The sequence below is a fragment of the Motacilla alba genome, chromosome 2 (genome assembly GCF_015832195.1).
Source record: "Motacilla alba alba isolate MOTALB_02 chromosome 2, Motacilla_alba_V1.0_pri, whole genome shotgun sequence".
NCBI classification, from domain to species: domain Eukaryota; kingdom Metazoa; phylum Chordata; class Aves; order Passeriformes; family Motacillidae; genus Motacilla; species Motacilla alba.
The window spans coordinates 20,320,468-20,342,209 of NC_052017.1; the positions used below are offsets into that span (position 1 = coordinate 20,320,468).

The 21,742-nt window shown below is 40.9% G+C and overlaps 1 protein-coding gene across 1 annotated transcript in view; it reads left to right on the forward strand.

The window, feature by feature from the left end:
* CUBN (cubilin) overlaps positions 1–21,742 on the forward strand; it is a 142,694-nt gene that overhangs the window by 44,727 nt on the left and 76,225 nt on the right. Inside the window, exons 28-29 of the mRNA XM_038127092.1 lie at positions 12,264–12,423; positions 20,316–20,497. Coding sequence (XP_037983020.1) covers positions 12,264–12,423; positions 20,316–20,497 — 342 coding nt within the window. The remainder of the gene's footprint in view (positions 1–12,263; positions 12,424–20,315; positions 20,498–21,742) is intronic.

The following is a 21,742-nucleotide window of genomic DNA, read 5'->3' on the forward strand; positions in this document are numbered from 1 at the left end:
AGCTGTAATTTAGAGAAGACTACTTACAGCCAGGGAGAGGACTGTGGAATAGTACCTGTATTTCTGGGGATATTTACGCCCAGGTATTGCAGAAGGTTCAGCAGCAGACTGGTTGATGGCCTAATCTGTTCCTTGTAGATGTCCTCCCTCACTCCCTCTACCTCGTTACTGTGGCAGCTTTCACAGCTCAAAATTGGTAGTAAATTGGCAAAAGTGATGTTCTTCCAGCTTTCTTCTCTTTGTGGCCAGGAATGGAAAGAAAGAATAGACATATAAAGAAAATAAACAAGGGAGCACTGTATTGAGAACTGACTTTTAAGCCCTGGTTTGTTTTTGTGAGAGGCTGAAAAAGAAACACTGGAGCCAAGTGGAGAGGCCAGTGCAAGTCTCAAGATGCCTAAAGCCTTGACCCATGGAAAGCAGGAACCCTGCACACAGTAGCCAGCCTGTGAGGAGCAAGGAACTTGCCAGATTCACTATTGTAGACATAAGTCAAGGATGGGAGGAATAATGCCAGGGGCAAGGATCTGATCCAAAGCACTTAAAAGAACAGAAATAAAACATATTGGAGAGAGTAAGGAGACAGGAGCACTCTTTGCTTAACAATTTTTCAGTGCTTTCAATCAAAGAAAATACAGACTGAAAGAGGGATAAAACAGAGAAAACAAGGGAAAAAATAAAGTCATGGAAGTGTGTTAAGGAGGCTTTTATTCACAATTCATGTAATGTTACTTACAAATCTTTCTCCAAATGCCATTAAGAAACACCACTTGGAAAAGTTGTTCTCATTTGGTTGTTGCATGCTGCACAAATATGTGCCATAGTGTAAAAAGAGAAGGAGGTTGAACCAGCCAGGGAATTGAATAGTTTTTGCTCCCACCCTGCATCTTGCGAAAGGGGAATGTATTGGCAAGGCTGGGAATGTGCTGCAGTGTAGGGGAAAGGGGGAATCATCTCCAACAAGGGTACAGTTCACTTTTGAAGAAAACTGCGGATATTTGGGACTTTTCTGTTTTAAATTCATGTGGAATCTGACACTGCTGCAAATAGGAAAAAAAGGATAATTAAAAGAAACGTCACGGCCATTCAGCTTAACTGAATGAACAGCTTAATTACTATTCTGCCATGTGTCATTTTTGAGATTCCTTTTTTTCAGCAAGGTCTAAGAGGGGAAAGATCTGATGATCACTCTGGGTATAACAGAGACATAAACATGTTCACTGTAATCTAAGTAGGTGAAGCAGGGACCATACACCACAGTCCCTCACCATTTTCTTGAAGGAAATGGGAACCTGCTGCTCAGACACTTCCCATGTAGCTATCTATGCTCATGAACCAGAGTGGCCACTGGTGCTGATCAAGTGCTCTTTTCCCTGGGAGCTTTTAAGGGTCCCTTCCCCCATCTTGTTTTGGCAGCAGCTCTCCCACCCCAGGCACTTACCTGAGCAGACAGCAACACTCCCTTTGTCTTCTTAGCTCTGTGGCAGCTCTGACAGCAGCAGCATGCTGCTCCATGGCAGCTGGCAGATGGCAGGCTGGGTGACAATATCTCCTCCTACTTGCTGGGAGGCTGGGGACAGGAAGGACAAGAGTTAGCTGTTAGCATGGATAAGCTGATGATCACAGCTGTAGTGGCAGAAGGAGTAAGGAAAAGTGGTGTGCGATGCAAAAGGACAAGACTAAATGTTGCAGAGGTGTTACGGCAGAAACATGACCCGCTTTAGCAAACTACAGTCAAGAAATGGCAGTTGCAAAAAAAACCCCAGAAGTAATAAAGCTGTTTTTAAAAGTTAGTGTGAGAAACAGATTTATGGACATGTGGACATATTTTTATAGTCTCAAACTAAAGCTCTATTTTTTTTTGAAATCTTGCTGAATTCTGAAGGGAGAAAATCATGGTGCTTGGTGGGGTGGGGACAGCTAGCCTGAGCAAGCTGTTTTCCGGAGTACTGCTGAACCTTGCTTGCTGAACAAAATGCTTTTTGGTCCCAGTCTTTATACTGGAAAAGGGCCTGCTCTTCAGCTTTGTGTTTAATTATGACTGACACTCTGACCCAAACCCACATAAAAAGAGCATTTTGCCTCATGACTAATTCAGTCAGATATACACAGTTAATTAGCTATTTGCTCCCTGGCTTAGTCCACATGTGAGTCAGAAGTTATACGTGTAATGTCAAAAACCAAAAATTTCTACACATGGGTATTCCTAGTGATTTTCAGTTACCAACGATATTATCATGCCATAGAGCAAATAACTGTTTCACATTAAGGGCAGGAAAAATATAGTCAGCTGTCCAGTGAGTACGAGTAAGTACAAGAACAGTGCATGGTTCTTCCAGGCTGAAATTCAGTCACATCTGTACAATGAGAAGTCAGCTGTTTATTGTGTTACCTATTTCCTTTTCTCCTTTGATCATGGGAGGCTTCTTATGAGCTAGCCACCATTCCACCAGCTGGCAGGTGTTACTCATGGTGAGCAGCATTCTCTTTCTGCACGGAGCACTGGGTGGCTCCAGCTTAGTCTGGTCTGGGTGGGACCTGCATCTCTACCACTTTAGCACATACAACTATTTATACCTGTGTCAAGTAGGAAGGGAAAGACTCTGTTCTTCTGACTTTGGGGCAATTCTCTGCCTCTGTGTGTAGGAGCCAGAAACTGAGAAGGGGCAATGTGGGAGGGAAGCAAAACTGCAGTTTTTTATTATGTCAGTCTCTAAGATGAATCTCATATGAGCACTCACCCAGCAAATGAGCACTGTGCAGTGTTTCATGTCCTGTCAGAGGATGTTGGCTCATCACTAGTAATGCTCATAGGATGTGTGACATTTTGGAAGGAGTTTTGCAGTGAAGTTGCAAGAATATGAGATTAATTGCTTCTGATAAAGACGTGTACAGAAGTGACAATAATAAGATACAAGATATATCAAATAGCAGAATGTTTACTGGTGATGCTACACTAACTGTAATTAGATTGGATGGTCTTTAACTTATATTGCTTGCTGTGCCTTGGCTAAATAACCTGACATTAGTCTTTCTAGAGGAGTCATGGGGCTGTAACTAGTGAGATATTGCAGGCAACGACATAGAAATGTCATTCTTTCCTCTACATTCATCACATTATTAGCTGAACAAGCATATATTTAATTCCCCATCCTTAATGTTGAATTACTTTCTTATTTAGGATGGCAAAACATAATCTCTGGGAGGCAAAGTAGGAGGAATATCAGGGTTTTGCCCTTAAGATCAGAGTCCTGCTGTAGAACTGACATGTGCTCCTTCTTTATACAAGAAAAATATTATTTGAAACCCACTGATCATTCTGTCTTTCAGTCACAATATCCCTCTGTGTTCTTCTGCTGAGAAAGTACTACTGTCCCTTGCAGTCCAGTCTGTTTAGCACCTGCTTTTATTAATTACAGGGATGTCACAGATTAGGAATGATATTCTCCAATTCAGTACTCCCACAAAAGCCATGCACTGCTCCCCTCTCCCCCTCCAACCAGAGGCACAAAAGGCAAAGATCAAGAGTTGACATTAGAAAATTAACAGTATCAGCAACAAGATTAATGACAGAGAGTGTAGGAAAATAAATTATTCATACAGGCAAAAAAGACCCCAAACTCTAACAGACAATACTAGACAGCTCCCTCTGCCAGGTTTTCTAGGCCAGAAGGAGCCCCTTTTTCCTGGCCCTGGCCCTGCCCCGGCAATGAATGATGTGGTACAAAACAAGTCCTGTGTCCTGGCCATGCCCTCTCCCACCAACTGCAAAAAATTAACCCTGTCCTGTCCTGGCCAGAACCAGGACAAGGGCAGACCTTGCCCAGCCTTTTTCAAGATGCCAGTAGCCTGATAAACAGATAGAAAAAATGTGTCAGGCAGCAAGACAAATTTCAGAGCTCTCTGTCCAAGTTTCACCCCTTTGGTCTGTGTATCTACGGTCAATGTTGGAATTATCATTGGGTTAATGCAAAAGAACATCCTATGAGGGCAAACAACTGCCTGATAACAACAAATGCATTTCTTCTGCTGCAAGCCAGGACAGAGCTCCACTTTGGACCAGAGCACTGCCTTGCTTGCTTACTGTCAGTGTGCTTAAGCAGCCCAGACTCTTTCAGAACTGGGATCAAAGTGGTTAAAATGCCATTGCATGATTATATGAGGAATATTATTGAATGAATACAGTAATTAATATGGCATCTGCTCCTGAGAACTGTTTCATTTCCTTCTGGTGGTAGCAGGATATGTCTTTTTTCCCTCCTTTTTTAAACCACAGTAGCATTCCAGGGATGTACTATAATATCCTTTTTCTCCATCTGGGAATACTGCATTAGATAATTGTTGCTCACACTCATCTGGTCATCCTCTTTTTTTATTAGCTTAACATAAAAATATCCTGTTTCTAGTTTTACTCCCTCTTGCAATTATTAAATATGCTTAAACTATATTAAGAAATTACCATTATTACATTTTATTTATGAGTGTGTCTTTCTAAAGTGCTGCAGGAATTCCTCAAGCACAGGGAATGGCTTTTCTTATGGCCATGCATTGATTTACAAAATGTCACTGGTAGGACATCTCCCTGGAGAAGCAGATGATGTATGAAATACACCCACCCAGGTCCTGTACCCAGACATCAAATCACAGCCTGCTGGCCCCGCTGCAGTGGTATCCATTAACATATTACCATGCGAGCTGGCAGCACAACAGCACATCCCTGAATTCCTTCAGGGGGTTATGGGCCTCCAGAAGAAATCCTTCAGTGTAAGACTGTAAGGATAAAAGTGACAATTCTCAGGTTTCTATGCCAGGCTCCACCATTGGTATACAATCAAGTCTTAGCCCATGCACTGATTTTCAGTGAGAGATCTGGATATTTAAAAGGAGACTGTCAGGCCAAAAAGCTGTCCACCGTAAACAGGACCAGCTCAGCACTCCAATTTTTTTGTTTTTCGAATTGCCTGCATTGCCAGAATCAAAGTACACTTTGGCTCTGCTGTTTGAAAGGTTACGTAGAAGCAAAATTACAAATGCACACAAAACCCCCGACCCCTCACAACAGCTAAATTTGTAGTGATGACAGGGCTGCCTGGTGCCTACAGAAACCTCAGATGACAAGAAGCACAAGTGAAGCCAGCACAGACTCCTCTTTTGGACTCTCAAAGTGAGTCAGACCCTCATGGACTTGGCGTTTTCCACACCCTGCCAGCTCATAGCAATGTGATTTGGCCTGTTCCTTCAGAAAAAAAGCATGCTACAATGAAATGCCTGTGAAATACCACCACATGATGGTAGCGTGCACGCCCCTTGTTGGAGAAAGAATATTTGGGACCCATCTAGTTGCAGCTGGATTCTTGTTTCCTTTGTTCTTCTGTATTCTAGATTTTGCTGGAAAGCCTGGCCGTTATCTGTGAGTCTGTCTGCTTATCACAGCCAGCACAGGCATTGCAATAAAAAGGTTACGTTGTGGCTGGGCTGGAGAAACTCCATTTAAATCAGTCAAAGATTCCCTTCACCAAAGGGAAGACCCCAGACAGCTCACAAAAACCACACTGGATTTTGTGGAAGGTCATGTGCACCCCCTGCACTGTTCCCATGAGCCAGCCTGAAAGCCTACGAGGCAGGAATATTTCCCTTTTTTTCTGTCTCCATTTGCTGACACCAAGCTGCAACTCTCCATAGTGTCCATAGATATGCATGATAAAAATTTTCTCAAATGAGGGGGGATTCCCAGCGACCTTCCTGCCCTCTCTAGCCCTTTATGGTGTCAGTGTGATGTTCCTTCCCCTTACAGTTCAGTTCATCTGGGCTGGCAAAGCACAGGAGGAGAAGCACAGCCCTGGCCCCAGTCAGAACTGCAAACTGCTCAGGCTACCCTGGGTTTTTCAGAGCAGGCACGCTTCTCCACCCCCTGAGGCACAGCCCCTCCCTTTGTAGGGAGCTTTTCACACAGATTTCTGCTGAAGAGTAACTTTGGAAATATTATTGTCCCAAGCTCAAAAGCAGTCCTGCTCCCTCCACCACGAGGGGATTCTCGCTGCAGAGGAACCGCCTCAGTTTCTGCTTTGAGGACAGCAGGCACTCGACCAAAATAGCAACAGCCTCATCACCAGGAATGTGATCCCATTGCCACAAAGGCATGGATCCCCAGGCAGTCCCTTGGTCAGCAAAAGCTGCAGAGACACTTTAGGGACCCATCTGGATTCTGTCCACAACAGCATGCTGATTGGGAGGAGATGCCTTCCCGATAGAGCTTTGGAGATTTAGAATGGCATGCTGAACAAGTAAGGTTGTGAGTGCAGATTTTGGGATGTACTGGCTAGGTGGATGTCTCCTAGGCATTCCTTTCTTCAGCAGTTATTTCCTACTCCTGTATCTAAACCAATTTTAGAATTTAATCCAAAGATACACCCTGCATTTCTTACATTCTTATAATTCATTAATTGCTAACAAAGTTTAGCAAAATTATATGAAACCTGGTTTCATATAATTTTAAGAAATAAACCTTCCCTAGAAAGACAGGAATGAGCAGATATGACTGTAGTTAAAAATCTTCTTTTTCTTTAAGAAGGAAGTAAGTGCTAATGCAAGAGGTGAAAAACTACTTTTAAAAAAATCACTCCAGTCTAATGTTGACTTCAAAGTTGCTCAAAATTTTCAAAGGGCTCTGATTATTTTAGTCTCAGGTTATAAGATAAAATGTAGACTCAGATAAAAGTCTTACTATTTAAAAAATAGGCATTCATTTCTTTATTTCCATATGTTAGATAAATCCCAGCAAGATTAACTAGTATGCCTACATGTCTAAGTGATGCCCGATGTCAAATTCCATTGTACTATAGAATAAAATGGTTCATTAGTGAAAATGTATCATTGTGTGGAGACAAGAAAGGTGCATATGGTGGTCAGAGCAGGAATTTTCATCATAGGGTATAAACATGTTTAATCATATTAAAATATTAGTTAGAACAAGTTCCTAAGGAGGGCCTTTTCCTAGTGGCAATTGTGACTCTTACCATCATCCAAGCACAAACATAACCTTATTTTGTTCTCCTGTTTGTGCAGAAGTGTCAAGGCTCCATGCAGTCAGTCAGTCAAAGTCTTGAACTGCCTTTGTTTCTGTGAAACAATGTCATTTGGTGCTTAGCTAGCACATTGGACCACATCCTGGAGCTTTAATTTGTTTGGATTTTCCGCTGGCTGACAGATCTGCAGGTTCTTAAGTTTGCTCTCTACCCTTCTAAAAGGAAATGTGTTGCTTGGAAATTAATTATTTTTGTTTGTGTTAATTCTTGTTTTAACCATTAATGGTGATCTCTCTTTAGAGTGCATTCTGTTACTTGGATGAGGATTATATTGTCAGGTTTTTGCTTCTTTTTGTTTTCTGGTAATGTATTTGTGGCAATGCCATCAAAATTTCCTTTCCGAAATTTCTTTTCCTTTCATTTCCTTTCAGGAAGAGCTATTCAGAAACCTGTAATCACTGCCTCTGGTGTTTAGTTTCAAACAATCCCATATCAGCTTTCCCAGTTCTAAGAGGAAGGGGGCACTTGCGTGTGTCAGACTGCCCTAGAGGGTGGGTCACTCATGGCTCTCTTGGTCTGATCCAAGGCAACGCCTCCTTTCCTGAGTTCTGCAAATAGAGCCCAGGACTGTTGCTGCTGGTCCCTGTATCAAGGTTTTCTGACAGCAAATAGTTTGTTTCAAGACTCAGTTGGAGACAATTCTTACTGTAATTGCTCATTATTATGATGAATTCGTGACATCTGATGACAGGATTATTTACAGTACAATGAAGGAGAACTAGTATTCATAGGATATGAATAGGAAACATATCAGCATTCATAGGATAGGTTTTCCCCTCATATAAAACTGAAAGTTTGTTTTTGAAGACTATCACCTCTTGATCAAGACCATTAGTTATGACTAACTAGTGTATATAAGCAGCTTTTTTCCAGAGCTGATTAGGCATGGGCTTTTCCTCTGCAATGTTTTTCCTGGTGAAAAAAAAAAACAACAAACCATGCCTTTTCATAGAAATAACATTCTCCAGGAGAAAACTGATATTTTGCCTTAACAATCCCTCCCCCCCACTTCCCTGCTCCCCACCCCCTAGTCTTCTGCCAGGAAAACTGAACAGATGGAGTCTTACTACCAATCTGAAAGGCTCACTTTTGCAAGACAGAGTAAGCTTGACAAGGCAGTCGGCTAGAAAATTGTCCCTACCTCGAGTACGTCCAAACGGAACACATTCCAAGGTTATTTTCCCCATTTTTTATAGATCTTTATTTCTTCCAAGTAGAGGAAACCTTATTTTCCAGTCAGCTCAGTCCTTGAGCCCCTGCTCCAGTTCTGGTAATGAGCTTTTCTGTGACACAGGTCATGCCCTTTTGCTTTGCTCCTCCAAAGAGAAGCGAACAGCTGTGGCCTCCAGGGCAACATTATTGGTGTTAGTGACATATTTCCAGGCTGAAGAGTCAGAAGAGCCAAAATGCAATGCTGGTGACCATGGTGTCCCCCAGGAGAGCTACCCAAGCCAAACCCTTCCTGCAGCTTTTGCTAGTCCTGCTTTCCCAACCCTGTTCTAATGTACAGCAGATGGTTTTCAGCTGTCGCTTTGCTGTGAGGCAGTCACACAGCTTGATTCATCCCTTAGAGAGTTGGTACCTCCCCTTTTCACCTTCATGTCAACCTATTCACTCCTGGTAAGGAGTTTCTTCTAACAGATATTGAGCCTTGCCCAATAATTCATCTGAACGTAGCCCACCCCCACCTGGACCCAGTGCCCAGCTGCAGGCCAGTGAAATGCAGTGTTCTGCTTGCTGCTGGGCAATTGCTTTGCTAAAAAGGAGAGGCTAAGGATCTGAATGTGTGTTGCAGGTGTTTGCCTGCTTTGCTGGTTGAATTGTCTGCCAAAAGTATTATGAAGTGCTCGGATTTTCTGGTGGAGGCTAAAAGGTCTGAACAAATAAATATATTACAAAACCAATATATACACAGAAAGGGAACAAGCACTTTCTTCCCAATGGGGAGCTGGAAGGGAGTCAAATTACCAGTTCCTGGAGTCAGTATGGTGCAGGAGTGACTAATACACTGCCCCAAAATCCAATTCTCTTGCACAATCATAAGGAGTATCTTGCCTCATATAGACTACAGAAGAAGCTTCCCTCAATTTGCAGCAGTTTAAGATAACACAGCTGACAAAGCAGGACCTGACACAAGAAACATTATCTCAGATATCAGGAGAGAAATTATGGCTCGTGAGAGCTGTGTTCAGCTTCAGTTTCTCTTGCCTGTGTTTGTGTGAGAGCAAAAGGTGGTTTGAGAAGTTCAAAATGCCCTGTGAAAACACACAGCTGTTCCCTTCATTTAGAAATGAAAGACAGCTCAAAAAACCCAGCTGTAATTCTAGCAGTCGTGGTTCTGCCTCTCTCAATGAGTTACAGCTGGCCAGGCACTCAAATTCCCTGTGAAATGCTGCTCTGAACTCAAACCCACGGGGCAGCTCAGCATGAAGGGATTGCCATAGTAACCATGCTTTGTGGCTAGAAAAACTGATGGACTGTTTTCAGTGGAAATGACATAGAAATGTGGCATTATCTGTCTTAGATAAAAATAATACACTCTTGATGAATCAAATTGCAGCAGACGCACAAAGCTGTTTTTTGTTGGTGGTGTTGTTTGGATTTGGAAGTTTCTAGGTATGATTTAGTCCATTGTTCTTCAGAATGGGCTTGCATTTGTAATCACTAGAGTTAACAGTACATTGTAGATTTCTATCTTGACATAGTTTTAGCTACTCTTTAGAGTGATCTCCACATTGATTCATTCTTCACCATTCATATTTTTCTGGTGTAAGATTTCCATGGCTTGAAGCCACAGAAATATGAGTAGTATACACCACAAATTCATCAAAGGAAGTACTATTAAAAAATCTGATTGGATCTGACTTGATTTCACTTTTCTGAACTTATGCCTTGAAAGAATGTGTAAAGCTCTCACACTGGCTTGGAAGAAGGTCATAACTGTAATGCTGGGCATGGGACAGCTCATCTGTCTGTCAGGTGGTCCTTCAAATTTTAGATGTGGAAAGAACAGAGATTGATATTCAACATATTGCCATCTAATCTTTAGGACAATTTCATATTTATTTTCAAACACATCTGATCACTACCAGAAATGCGTCTGCAACTAGAAACTTTCAATCTTTTCTGATTTCACGAAGAGAAACCATACCAAATAAAGTGATAGTTCTCAATTTGCAATACACTTAGCTTGCTTTGAGCTTTTGATTGTATTAGACTGATGGTCACCAGTTATTAAACAAGCCATGGAATATTACCATAGAATTATTCCTGCAATTTGACTCTAACTTCTGGCAGAACTAACTCCATTTTTTTTTAATTAAAAAAGAAAAAACAAAACCAAAAACCAAAAACATTTCAACCAGACTGTCTGCTAGAGGATTTGAAACCATTCAAGTTGATTTCTTGGCCCCAACTCTGTTTTAAATGAGTAACGAGATTTCTGAAGATTCTGCAAGAGCAGCATCTTCAGCAGAAAGGCTGGGGGTTAATGGCTTATTCTCATATGCGAGTCTGCCAGAAAGTATGCGTGAAAATTAGTAGCTAGCATGGTCAATCAATATTTGCTGAAATGCATTTCCATAGTATGAGTTATACAGTACTGAACATAGCAGAATTCTTAGTGGAATCAAAGATATTTGGAAAAGAGATTTGAATGGAGAGCAAAGATAAATAAACCTTCTCTGTTTTTCTAGAGATTGTAGATTTTATTCCTTGCACAGAGACAACTTTACAGTAATGGCTTCAGAAGAGAGAAAAGTTTCTGTTGAAATTCTGTAAGGAAGCATGCCAAAAATGCACAATGAGAATGTTCAGACATGGTTTCTGTGCCAGTAATTTGCTGGGTTGTGTTAGGAATATATGCTTTGTAAGACAAAAGATCAGATGAACTGTCACAAAGTGATAATAAAGGACAAGGGTTGCTGTTTTCCTAAACCTTAAGAATCTTAGTAACCAAGGTAGAAATAATAAAGCAAGTCCTAACTTGAAAATAACCAGCAATCTGATATTGAAATCAAAGGCAATCTAGCTAAAATGTTTCATTTTTACTAACTTTGCAAAAATTACATTCATCATGCCTGAAAAATGACACTGGGGCATGGGGTATTTGGTGAGAGCACAGAGGTATGTTCAGTGTGATTTGCTGGATTTGAAAAAACTTCCAAAACTGGAATTTGAAATACCATTTAAACCTGTCTGGAGACCACAAATGTAAAGAACTTTAAAAGCTCTAAGTATCTACTATCACTCCATCAAAATATGTATTACGTGTTTTCACTTAATTGTGAGTATATGACTGCCTTGAGACATAATTTAAATATTTAAATACAGGAATATTTCCCTAGCAGTTTGTTGTTTTGATTGTTTGGTTGATTTTGGATTTTTTTTTAAGAGTGGCAATGTTTTAAGAGGGGGATGGAGGATTCCTCAGCTGTGTTTAGAGAACAGAATGGTTTTCAGGCTGGCTATATCTGACTGATCATTGATTGTCAAAATACCGGTACATAGAGTATGACAAGGAAATCAAATTTCAGTAGCATGGCTCAGTACAGTTTTCCTCCAAATCAAGATTTTAGCGTGAGATTATGAAACCATAAATAAACACATATGAAATCTCCTTGTGTTTTTGAAGATTTACTTTACTTCTGATTTTCAGTTTGTCCTCTCTACTCTGGGAGGCCATTGTGATGCTGACTTTCTCTCTCTTTCTCTCTGCTTGATTTTCTCCATCAGAAGCCCAGGCAGTCCTCATATCACCTGGTTGCAGCCTTAAACAGATGAAGATGTAAACAGAGTTGTCACCAAGGGGTTTGGAGGCACTCAGCATGTTAGGTGCATGGGCAAATCAGACCCACAACGTCCTCTTTTTCTATTTCAGTCATTGCCACTTGCCCTTTATCTTCTTCCCCAGCAACCCCCAATACACACCAAAACAGAAACAGCAAATCCTTCCTACTGCACATAGTGTGCAGCCAGGTTTAAAGACATATTGGCGTTGTATTCACTCATCATTTTACCCAAATCTTTCCACAGCTCATATTGCTGTGCAAGGGTGGCCAGTGGGAGAAGTGTCACTGTTTTGGTTTTTTTTTTTTTAATCCTGTACAAAACATTGGGAAGCTGCTTAATTGAGGAGCTTCTTTTTACTCACTGGCATTTTTTTTAATTTCATTTCAGCTCTATGATGGGCCTGATGCACAATCCAACCTGATAGGCACTTTCTGTGGACAGTCTCTTCCACTGGCAGGGAGCACTACAGGGACCAGCCTTCATGTGGAGTTTTACTCTGATGGACTGAATGCTAGAAGTGGGTTCCAGATGCTATGGCGTGTTGACGGTAAGTGAGCCAGGTTTCCTCTGGGAAGGTTTCCTTCCCTGGATGTGTAATGGACTTCCAGATTATGCCACTCTATGTCATCTAAATAGAAATAACCCATTGCAGCTCTAAATCCATTGCATTTCCTCATAATTCTACACATACATTCCCAGTGGATGTTTCTGCACATGTACACCATCAAAGATCAGCTGATTAGAGACTGAGAGCTATTAGTGAAATATGCTTTCATTTCCAGGAGTAGGCACAGGGATGAGGGGCGTGTCCAAAATTTCTGTAATGAGCAGGAGATAGATTCTGTCATGGGTAACTGTGAGTGACTTGAGCTTTTTAATGGGAACATTCAGCCCTCAGCTTTCCCCATTTCTGTAGACTTCTGTTTTCTGTGCAGGCTTCTCTCCAGTTTAATTTAGTGGTACTTGTTTTCTGTGGTAGTGTCCACTTCCAGCTGCCCCCGCCCCATTTCTCCGCATGAAATAACATCGACCAGGATGTGCATTGGGTGTCTGTTCTCTTGTTCTTGCATGTCATGAAAACTGTCACAGGCCTTATTAAACAGGCAAGCATGCAAACCAACTATAAACAAATCTGTTAATGATTGTAAAACAGCAAACTATGTTTGCAGTTTCTTCATAAGTGAGGCTTCAAATGTGATATTTTTCACTCTGCTTATTTAACAGCAGTTGGGTACTGTAACAACGTTAAATCGTGTGCCATTGTACATCCCACCAAAGGGGTTCCAGCCTTGAAAATAATTAAGTTGCCCCAGTTGCCCTGTCTGTCTCATCAGTCAGCAGCATTCGGGTTTGACTGCATTTGAAGCAGATGAAGAGGGCTGCAGAGGCCCCACTGCAGGTTGCTGAGGTGCAAGGCTGCTGAACACGGTTTGGATGGAAGCTCCTTGCTCTACCACAGACTGCCGGAGATTGCAGGCTCCCAAAGGGCTCTGCCAGCTCCAAGAGGCGCCTTGCATTCAGCAGGGGGGATGAGGGAGCATTTCTGGGTAGGGGAGGGACACGGGCGGGAGTGGGATGTGCAGCAGGAGCCAGCAGGGGAAGGGCCCCAGCACAAAGGCACCTTCTTGTGCTTTGGGGTGACGTCATTCTGGAGCTGCACAAAAGGAGAAAAAGCAGAGGCTTTTATGCACAGCCAGATGACATCAGCTCCATACAGTAGCCATGGTGCTGGGTTAACTTGCTTTTCTAAAGCTCTCAAAGCTTTCCAGAATCTGCCTGCATGGTAAACACTCTTGTGCTTTCTCTCCTTTCCCACCCCTCTGCTGTCCTTTGCTGCGCTGACATTCATTTCTCTGTCAGGCAGCACTGCCCTGTTAATTCCCGTACACTGAGCTCCACCCTAATGCTGCACAGGGCCCAGACTGCTAATGTGGGGTTGTGTTTAAGCACAGACTAGGATCTGTGGGGTCAGATAGACCTTGCTTTTAGGGAATGTCATTGCTGGCTCAGAACATCTCAGCTGTGACTTCTGACAGCTTGCAATGCGAGTGCAGGTTCCTCCAGAGCTGAGCACAGTTGTCATCTTTTTTGTTCATTTCAAAAATTTCCTTTTCTCTGTTGGTGTCATGCACAAATGCAGCTATTCCTCTTACTCTTTGTGGCTACATTGCCTGGTTGCCCTATCAGATATGTCCCTGTGGCTGGGGTACTATATTTACCTCTCCCTTCTGAAAAATCTTTCAAGTTCATAAAAAATTTTCACTGGAAAAAGTCTCCTTGTCTAAGGGAACTGATCAGGAGATGCAGCCTTTGAGTTGGGTATTTCAGAGTGAAGCCATTGGGTCCCTTCTTCCCTGAGGGCAAATTCCTAGGGCAATCTACATCCAGATCTGGTAACATCTCACCTGACAAGAAAATAACAGAGCTGCATATATTGCTGAGAGAGGAGCTTTTATTTCTGCTCAAGTGACAAATGTGTGCTGTAGAGTTCAAGCTGCTGTGAGCTATTTCTCAGGCTGTCCATGTGCTCCTTAACTGGCAGTTGTGAAGCCTCTATGAGACATATATCAAGGACATTCACATGTTTTGATGGTAAAGAGAGCAGCACTTATGTTTTCCATGTGTCTGATACAGTTTGCTTCTGACACTCTTCCCAGAAGCTTCTTCACAGTTGTGAGGTGGTCAAAAAAAGACAAAAGCTTACCTCATTGATAGCTGATCTGAATAGCCCCTCCTGCCATAGATGAAACAAAACTCTTTTGACTTAAAACATTTGCATCTCATCTTTCCAGCTGCTGAGGAAACCTGCTTTAAAAAGTGGTTTCTTTAAAAACCTAAAGGCTTTCACAAAGACAGAATTAGTAACTGTTCTTAAGAGAATGCTGTTATTTATGCTTAAAAGTGTCCCCTGTAATTTTAACTTGGAAAAAAAGAAATAGAAATAGAAAGAATATAAATATAAATAGAAAAAAAAATAGAATAGAAAGTTCTAGTGCAGAGAAGTAAATTTAAAAATTATTTTGGTTCTGAAATAACATTGTTCTTCTAGGGGAGTTTCATTGATGAGGATGGATTTAGAATTGGTTTGGCTAAATCACTAATGTTTTCTTCTGCAGTCAAGGCCTCAAAATGATTATTTGCCAATGGAAAGCTTGCATCTGCAAGGTGCTTATTCTACTTTCACTCTGTTTTAGGAAGTTTAATATAGGCAAATATATATGGGACATATACTGGCCCTTTGAGAAAGAACAAACTTGTGGTGACAGTTTAGATATTGAAAAGATGGAATGCCAATCAAATTGCTTTCCCTAAAAAAAAATTCATGAGGCCAAGAGGGCAAAGGTCTCTCAGTGCAAAATTACACCAGTGACAACTGTCATATCTGAGGAGACACATATTTCCTACACCCATCACTTACCATATTAAGTAACGTGCATGTGGGGCCTCACTGCTTTATATTTACACCTACATTGCATTGGAAGCTCACTCATTTGGCTGCTTCATTGTCAATAGACCTTTTCAATTTAGTTGCCTCTTCTCAGCATTTCTCAGTCCAAATTTGCACCAAATTTGGAACGATTCTGCTTTCTGTTTCACATTGTCACTATATGTGCCAGGTCAAATGTTAAATTTAGTTCTTCAGAGAAGCACTACAGAAACAGAGGATAGATGAAGATGCAGAAGCCATTCACTGGAGACATTTTTCAGGCAGTCATTAGGATTGCTGAACAGAATATCACCCTGCAGGTTAGCAAGGGAGCTGAGGTCCAGATTTTCTAAGTCTGAATCATAGTCAGTTGTTTATTTCTTGTGTAAGCTTTGACAAATTGCCATTTTTTCACTTTCCAAAAATGACTATTTCTTTTCAGTGTCCTTCTGTCACATTATGTCTAAGGATGAACAAGGTCTGATATTGACAAATCAGAAAGCAGAGAAAAACCAGAAACATATCTCACTTGAATTTTTACTCTCTTGCATAAACCCTTATCATGTAAATTATTCTACTTCATCCATTGGATAATGTTCTATAACCAAACCTACCCAAGAGAGCAAAAGTTTTCAGAATCAAATCCAAATTATACTTCAGGCAAGTATTATTGTAGTACAGGCAAATGTTGATAGTACATGCTCCTTGCAGTTAGAGTCAGCTTACATTTACTGAAATGTATCACCATGAGTACCACAACTGGAAAACTCTGTTTCCTTTCATTTCCCTAACTTTGGTTTTGCAGGAGCAGTGCCAGTTCTCCTTAACATTTATGGATGGGGTTTTTCTAACATGTGGCTAAAAACATCCCCGTGAATAAATCTGAAAACCTAGCAAATAATAGAGTTTTCCACAGATTACAACATTTCTGTTCATCTGTAATTATTTTTGAGAATAGGGATTCTTCTTTGGTTAATGAACACCATCTGCTAACCAGACAGGCAGTAATATGGAAAGATCTGTAAATCATTGCTTGCACAATCTTCAATAAATACGTAAATTTTAGTCAGAGAAAAGCAAAACCACCAAATATATGTTTCCTAAGTTTTGTGTTTGTTGTCTGATTTCCTAGCAACTAACACCAGAGTAGGTAGTAGTTTTCAGCATTTTCAGGGGAATTCCAGGACCTTTACACTACTAAAAGAGTACCTCCCCTTTCTTTTTTTTTTTTTTTTTTTTCTCTGTTTAACTGCAGGGCTGAAATGTCCAAAATTACTGCAAGAAGGTTGGCACAAACTGGTCATATGCTGTATGCTTGCAGTTCAGCTGCAAGCAACTTTTCCACAGTGCAGCTGTCTGCATTTCACAGTACACAGCAAGACCATGTATTTCTGTGCCGAGAAAAACTTTTAAAGATTTTTCACTAGCTTGGTATTAATCACTATTATTTTAGTGAGGGATGAAGTAAAGCTGCTATTTATATGTTTTCCTTCTGCATTTTTATTTATCCCTAAAGATCAACCTTTTTTACTTTGTTGCTATAAACAGCAAAAATTCCATTTTTTTCAATAGAATCAAAATTTTATTTGATGTTTGCAGACAAATACTGACATTGGGAGAAGGTTTGTATTCATATAACTTTGTTTTATGTAACAAAGTTTCATAAGCATTTAAAAAAAGTTCATTACTTGAACTTTCTCATTTTGGCATAATTGAGCAGTCCTACAAGTGAACAAGTGAGTTTAAATTGGGAACATATGTTTTAATCTCTTAAGTATTTATGTAAATATTTTTTTTAAAATCAACTAGCATCTATATTTTTGGCAAAGTGCAACAGAATTGGGTCTTACCTCATCCTTATAAAGAACAGAAACATCATGCACAGTTGGCCAGAGAGTTCAGTGACCGTGCTTCTGCTCTGATGAGATGGTTTCCTGTGGCATATGCTGGTCAGTCAAAAAAAATTCAGGTGTGAAGTTCACATATTTGCAAAGATCAATGAGCTCTTTTTTCTGCTATTAGTCAGTGAATGCTTAGGCATAAACTCAAGTAATTCAGATCTTTTTGCAAAGAGAATTTCTTTTTATAAGAAATTAATCTCAGAGGCCTTAACTTTACCTCCATTTTACTGGAGCACCTTAAAAAAAATCACTCCATTAAAAAAAAAAGGAAAAAAACGCCTTTTCTGGGAACATTTTTAGTTGGAAGAAAAGGAATGGGACATTAAAAGCAGTTCGACCTTCTTACTCATGCACTTCCAGAGAATTAAGCTCAGAGGAAATATAAACCTCTCTGGACAGGGAGTGTGCGTAATCTGAATGCTACCTGAAAGGGTTGCATGGAAGAAAGGTCTGTGCCTCAAAGAAGAGCACACAAGCTTTCCTCTCCTCTGAGCCACTTCAGGTTTAAATAAAAAACGTCTTTTGTGGCCATCAGGAAACCCTTAGTAGGAGAAGCTGAGTCATAACTGCCTGTTAGGTTTTAAAATGTTCCCAGCTTTCTTTGAGCTGAGATAAATAGAAATTGGCTTTGTTTTGCCTGCTGAAACTCCCCTGATCCCTGTTCCCACCCCCTCAGGAGCCGAGACATTAAGTCTGGCTGTTGAGAAATCTTTCTGTTTCCCAAGCTGGAAAGCAGCTTTTTCCTCCTGGGCTGAGCTCTGTCCTTAGTGGCTGTGTAATTCTGCTGCTGAGGGGAAAGAAAGGCTGCAAATTCCACTTTAAGGCTTCCCCAATGATGATACCTTTTTTTCTCCAGTTGTAAAACCTCAGTTACCTGGTTTCTTTAGAGGAAAACGAGGCCATCTTCTAATGGCACTGGGAGGAAAAAGGGATGGTAGTTTACACTGAAGCTTTCTTCCTCTCCATCTCACTGATGAAATGTCCATGGATATCAAAGTTTCAGGGGATTTAACATTTACGCGCTGACAGCTTCAGGGGAGGAAGTGCACAATCAAAGGCAAGATTGGTTTAAAATACACTTAGAAACTTCTTCAGTTCCTAAATTGAGATGCCCAGTAGCTTGACAATGCAGCTTTGTGACTGCAGGGCAAGCCACCTCTGGCTGCTTCATGTGCAGCAAGGTGGGGAAAAGGGAGAAGAGCTAAGCCTGTGCCAATTCACCTGTGAGACAACTTCAGCTGTGTAAAGGTTCACCTGGATTAGTGGGAATTCTCTTGTTTAAAAGGTGCTTTTCTGGTGGACACTGTGTGATGGACTGAGAGGCATCAGTGTTACATAGCTGGCATGGCCTCACATCTGTATTTAGATGTCTCCTTTTTTAGCTTAAAATAGATTCTTATAGCTTTGCTCCCTTTCAGACCTGCTGCTCTTCCCCCTCATAGAATTGTGTTTTGCAGTCCTAGAAGTCCTAGAGCCAACTATGAGGAAGTCAAAGTCAGGTTTTCTGTGTGAAGCTGAAAGACTCAATGGTGGTACATGCTTCTGAGACTTAGCAGCCACAAGTTTGACATAAAAAACATTAAGGAAAATATTTGCACTTAATTGAAGATCTTGATCTACAGCTGCCTGAAATATGGTGTAAAGCAGAGCAATGGCCAAAGACACCTTGTTCAAATGGCAAATTATTCTTAGATTTAATAGAGATTAGAGGAGTTTTACACAACTGTGTGTATATGTTGAGCAGATCAAAGGAGTATTTTATTTGGTTTATGTTATAAAATGTCTCCTATAAATAAAGGCTCTGATACAGATGCTATTTATCACTTCTGACATACCAGAGTATTTGCCTCTGGGAATATAGAGCTCACGGTTTGTTAGATGGTTTCATTATGTATTTTGGGGCTTTGCAATGTGACAGAACCTTTCCTCTGGAGATGAAGCCAAAGAGAGTGATGGAGTGTGGGTATTACAAAGCTCAAGTGACCCTATAAATTCTGTGTAAGCAAAATATTAGTGCCTAAATGAAACACTTGGGGGGCTTGTAATGTAAAGAGAAAAAAAAAAATTGCTGCTGAAAGGCAAAATGGCACACACAAAATCAGATCAAACACAGAATCCTTTTTTTTTCTGTATGTGACAGGTATATAGCCACCCTACTGGCTTTTCTAAAGGTAAGGTTTCACTATGAATGTAGCTGATCTAAATCTGCCCTGATACTGGGAGGGCTGCTGTGCCTTCCTGCCCTATTTATGCCTGAACTTAGGGACTGAGTCAGGAATAGCATCTTCCCAGGAATTCATTGAAGACAGGCTAATGCTACACTTAGCACATCTCCATAAAGCAATGATAAAACTAGTCTCAGATGTTCAGCTGCTTTGTCCTGTTAAACCAGGGCCTGCATTTCATCCATTGTTTTGCTGCTGGTTTTTTTTTTCAATCTAGCTCACAGTATGTAAGAACTTAGTCACCCCAGGGTCTGGGGCGTGGTGTTAGGACAATACTTTCTTATCTGAAAAAAAAATACATAACCTTTCAAACACAGCTTGTTTTACAATTGCACTGTTACAATTGAATAAAAAAAAAAGAACATTAAACACTACGAGTGTCAGAAAGTTGGTTTATCCACTGTGATCTGGCAGCTTGTAATCATGCTCAGTAGGCTGAGGCAAATTGCATTGTCTTTAATTTTATGATTTCTAAAGCAGTGGGAAATGGCATTTTTACAATAGAAGGACCTCCCTATGATAACTTAGCTTGTGCATTATTTGAAGTCAGTAAGAGCTGAGAATGGATCTGATTTAGCTTTCTTGAACTGATAAAGTTAGAAGCCAATAAAAAAAAATCACTTTTTTTCTCTGTGTCCCAGCAGTCAGAGCAGATGCTGAGGTTTGGTATAAAACATACCAAAACAGGAGGTGAAGTACTTCCTGCACAGGCAGTGTAAACAGCTCCAGCCTGCCATTCTCTTCCCGGGTTCCCTGTGGCAGAGCAGACCTTCCAGCCAGAGTACACATTTGTCAATGAAATGGGTGCTGCTGCCTGACCTTATCAGAGCTGTCAGGGAGTTTTTTCAGAGCTTCTCACCGACAGGCTGTTTTGCTTTGTTGTCAGGTTGTGGAGGAGAGCTCTCTGGCCCTTCTGGTTCATTTCACAGCCCTGGCTACCCCGACAGATACCCAAGCAATAGGGAATGCATCTGGTACATCCACACAGCACCTGGCAGCAGCATTCAACTCACAATTCAGGAATTCGACATTGAGTATCACCCAAACTGCAGCTATGATGTTTTGGAGGTAAGAGCATCTTACTCCTCTAAAATACACAAGTTATATTCATTTCTGTCTGGAACAGATAATTCCAAGAACTGCAGATGCAGAACAAACAATTCTACCACAGTTTCCTGTTTTTGCTGAGGCTACAGTTATGTTCAACAGGTATTGTCACAGAAGCCACAATGTTCTTACTATTTTTTGCCTTTATGTGTTTGGTGACTCTATACCTTAATTAATTATGATGTTATGCACTGCATGCTTCCTAACAAAAGACAAAACTGCTTTGAAAAACTTAGTCTTAGAAACCCCACCTTTTATAAAGAACTAAGTGTAGGGTGCTGTACCATGAAGATAATTTCCAGACACAAAGGAAGATGATGGATCACTGCAGGGGATTACTCAGGTGAGATCTTGTGTAGGGCTTTCCAAGGATGTGGGGAGATTTATAACACTGAGAGATGAAAATTATGAAGAAAAGAAGATATCCTAGTCATCTTAGGGTGGTAGGAAAAGGAGAAAAGGGGCTTCTCTAAGGATATTCTGACCTTTAAGAGCCCCATAAGATGGGATGATCCTGTTATATATGATATCTTTTCACTCATGTTGGTAAGAAACCAGGTGACCGATCTCAGCTAACAGAGTTGAATAGACTTCCAGTACAGGAAGAAGGGATAGGAAATAATTTCAGGAAGAACTTCACGGTTACAGACTTTCTCAACTTCTCGCTCTAGAGACATTTGAGATCACCAGTGGAGGTACACTTGTTGTGACTTTTTATCAATCTTGATACATGGGTGACTTTTCAATGTTTTTGTAGTGAATGCAAAAGACTGATTAAGAGAACTTGTACCACTCTGCTGCAGCCTTTCTTCTCCTCTTCTGGGTGATGTGATACAGCATATAGTTGGACAACTTTCTGTCCAGCACCCACACTTATGCTCTGCTTCCCATTCCCACATTCTGACTTCTGCAGGATCTGGGTGTAAGGAAGTTGTTCCATGAATTCTCCATCAGTAGCATTGGCAAATATACCTGTATGTCACATTGCTGACACCAGAGGTTGTGAGTAGGTGACCTGTACTGGCTGGTTTGGGTATTGATGAAGTCTGTTGTATTGCATCTTCATTGTTCTTTGTGCCCAGAATTACCAGATTGAAGGTAATCTGCCTATAAACTTCCATTATGCCTCTGTTGCCCAGAGGAATCCATTAAACAGCCTCCAAACCTAAATTTGCTATGGATGACCATTTCTTGGATAGTCCAAGG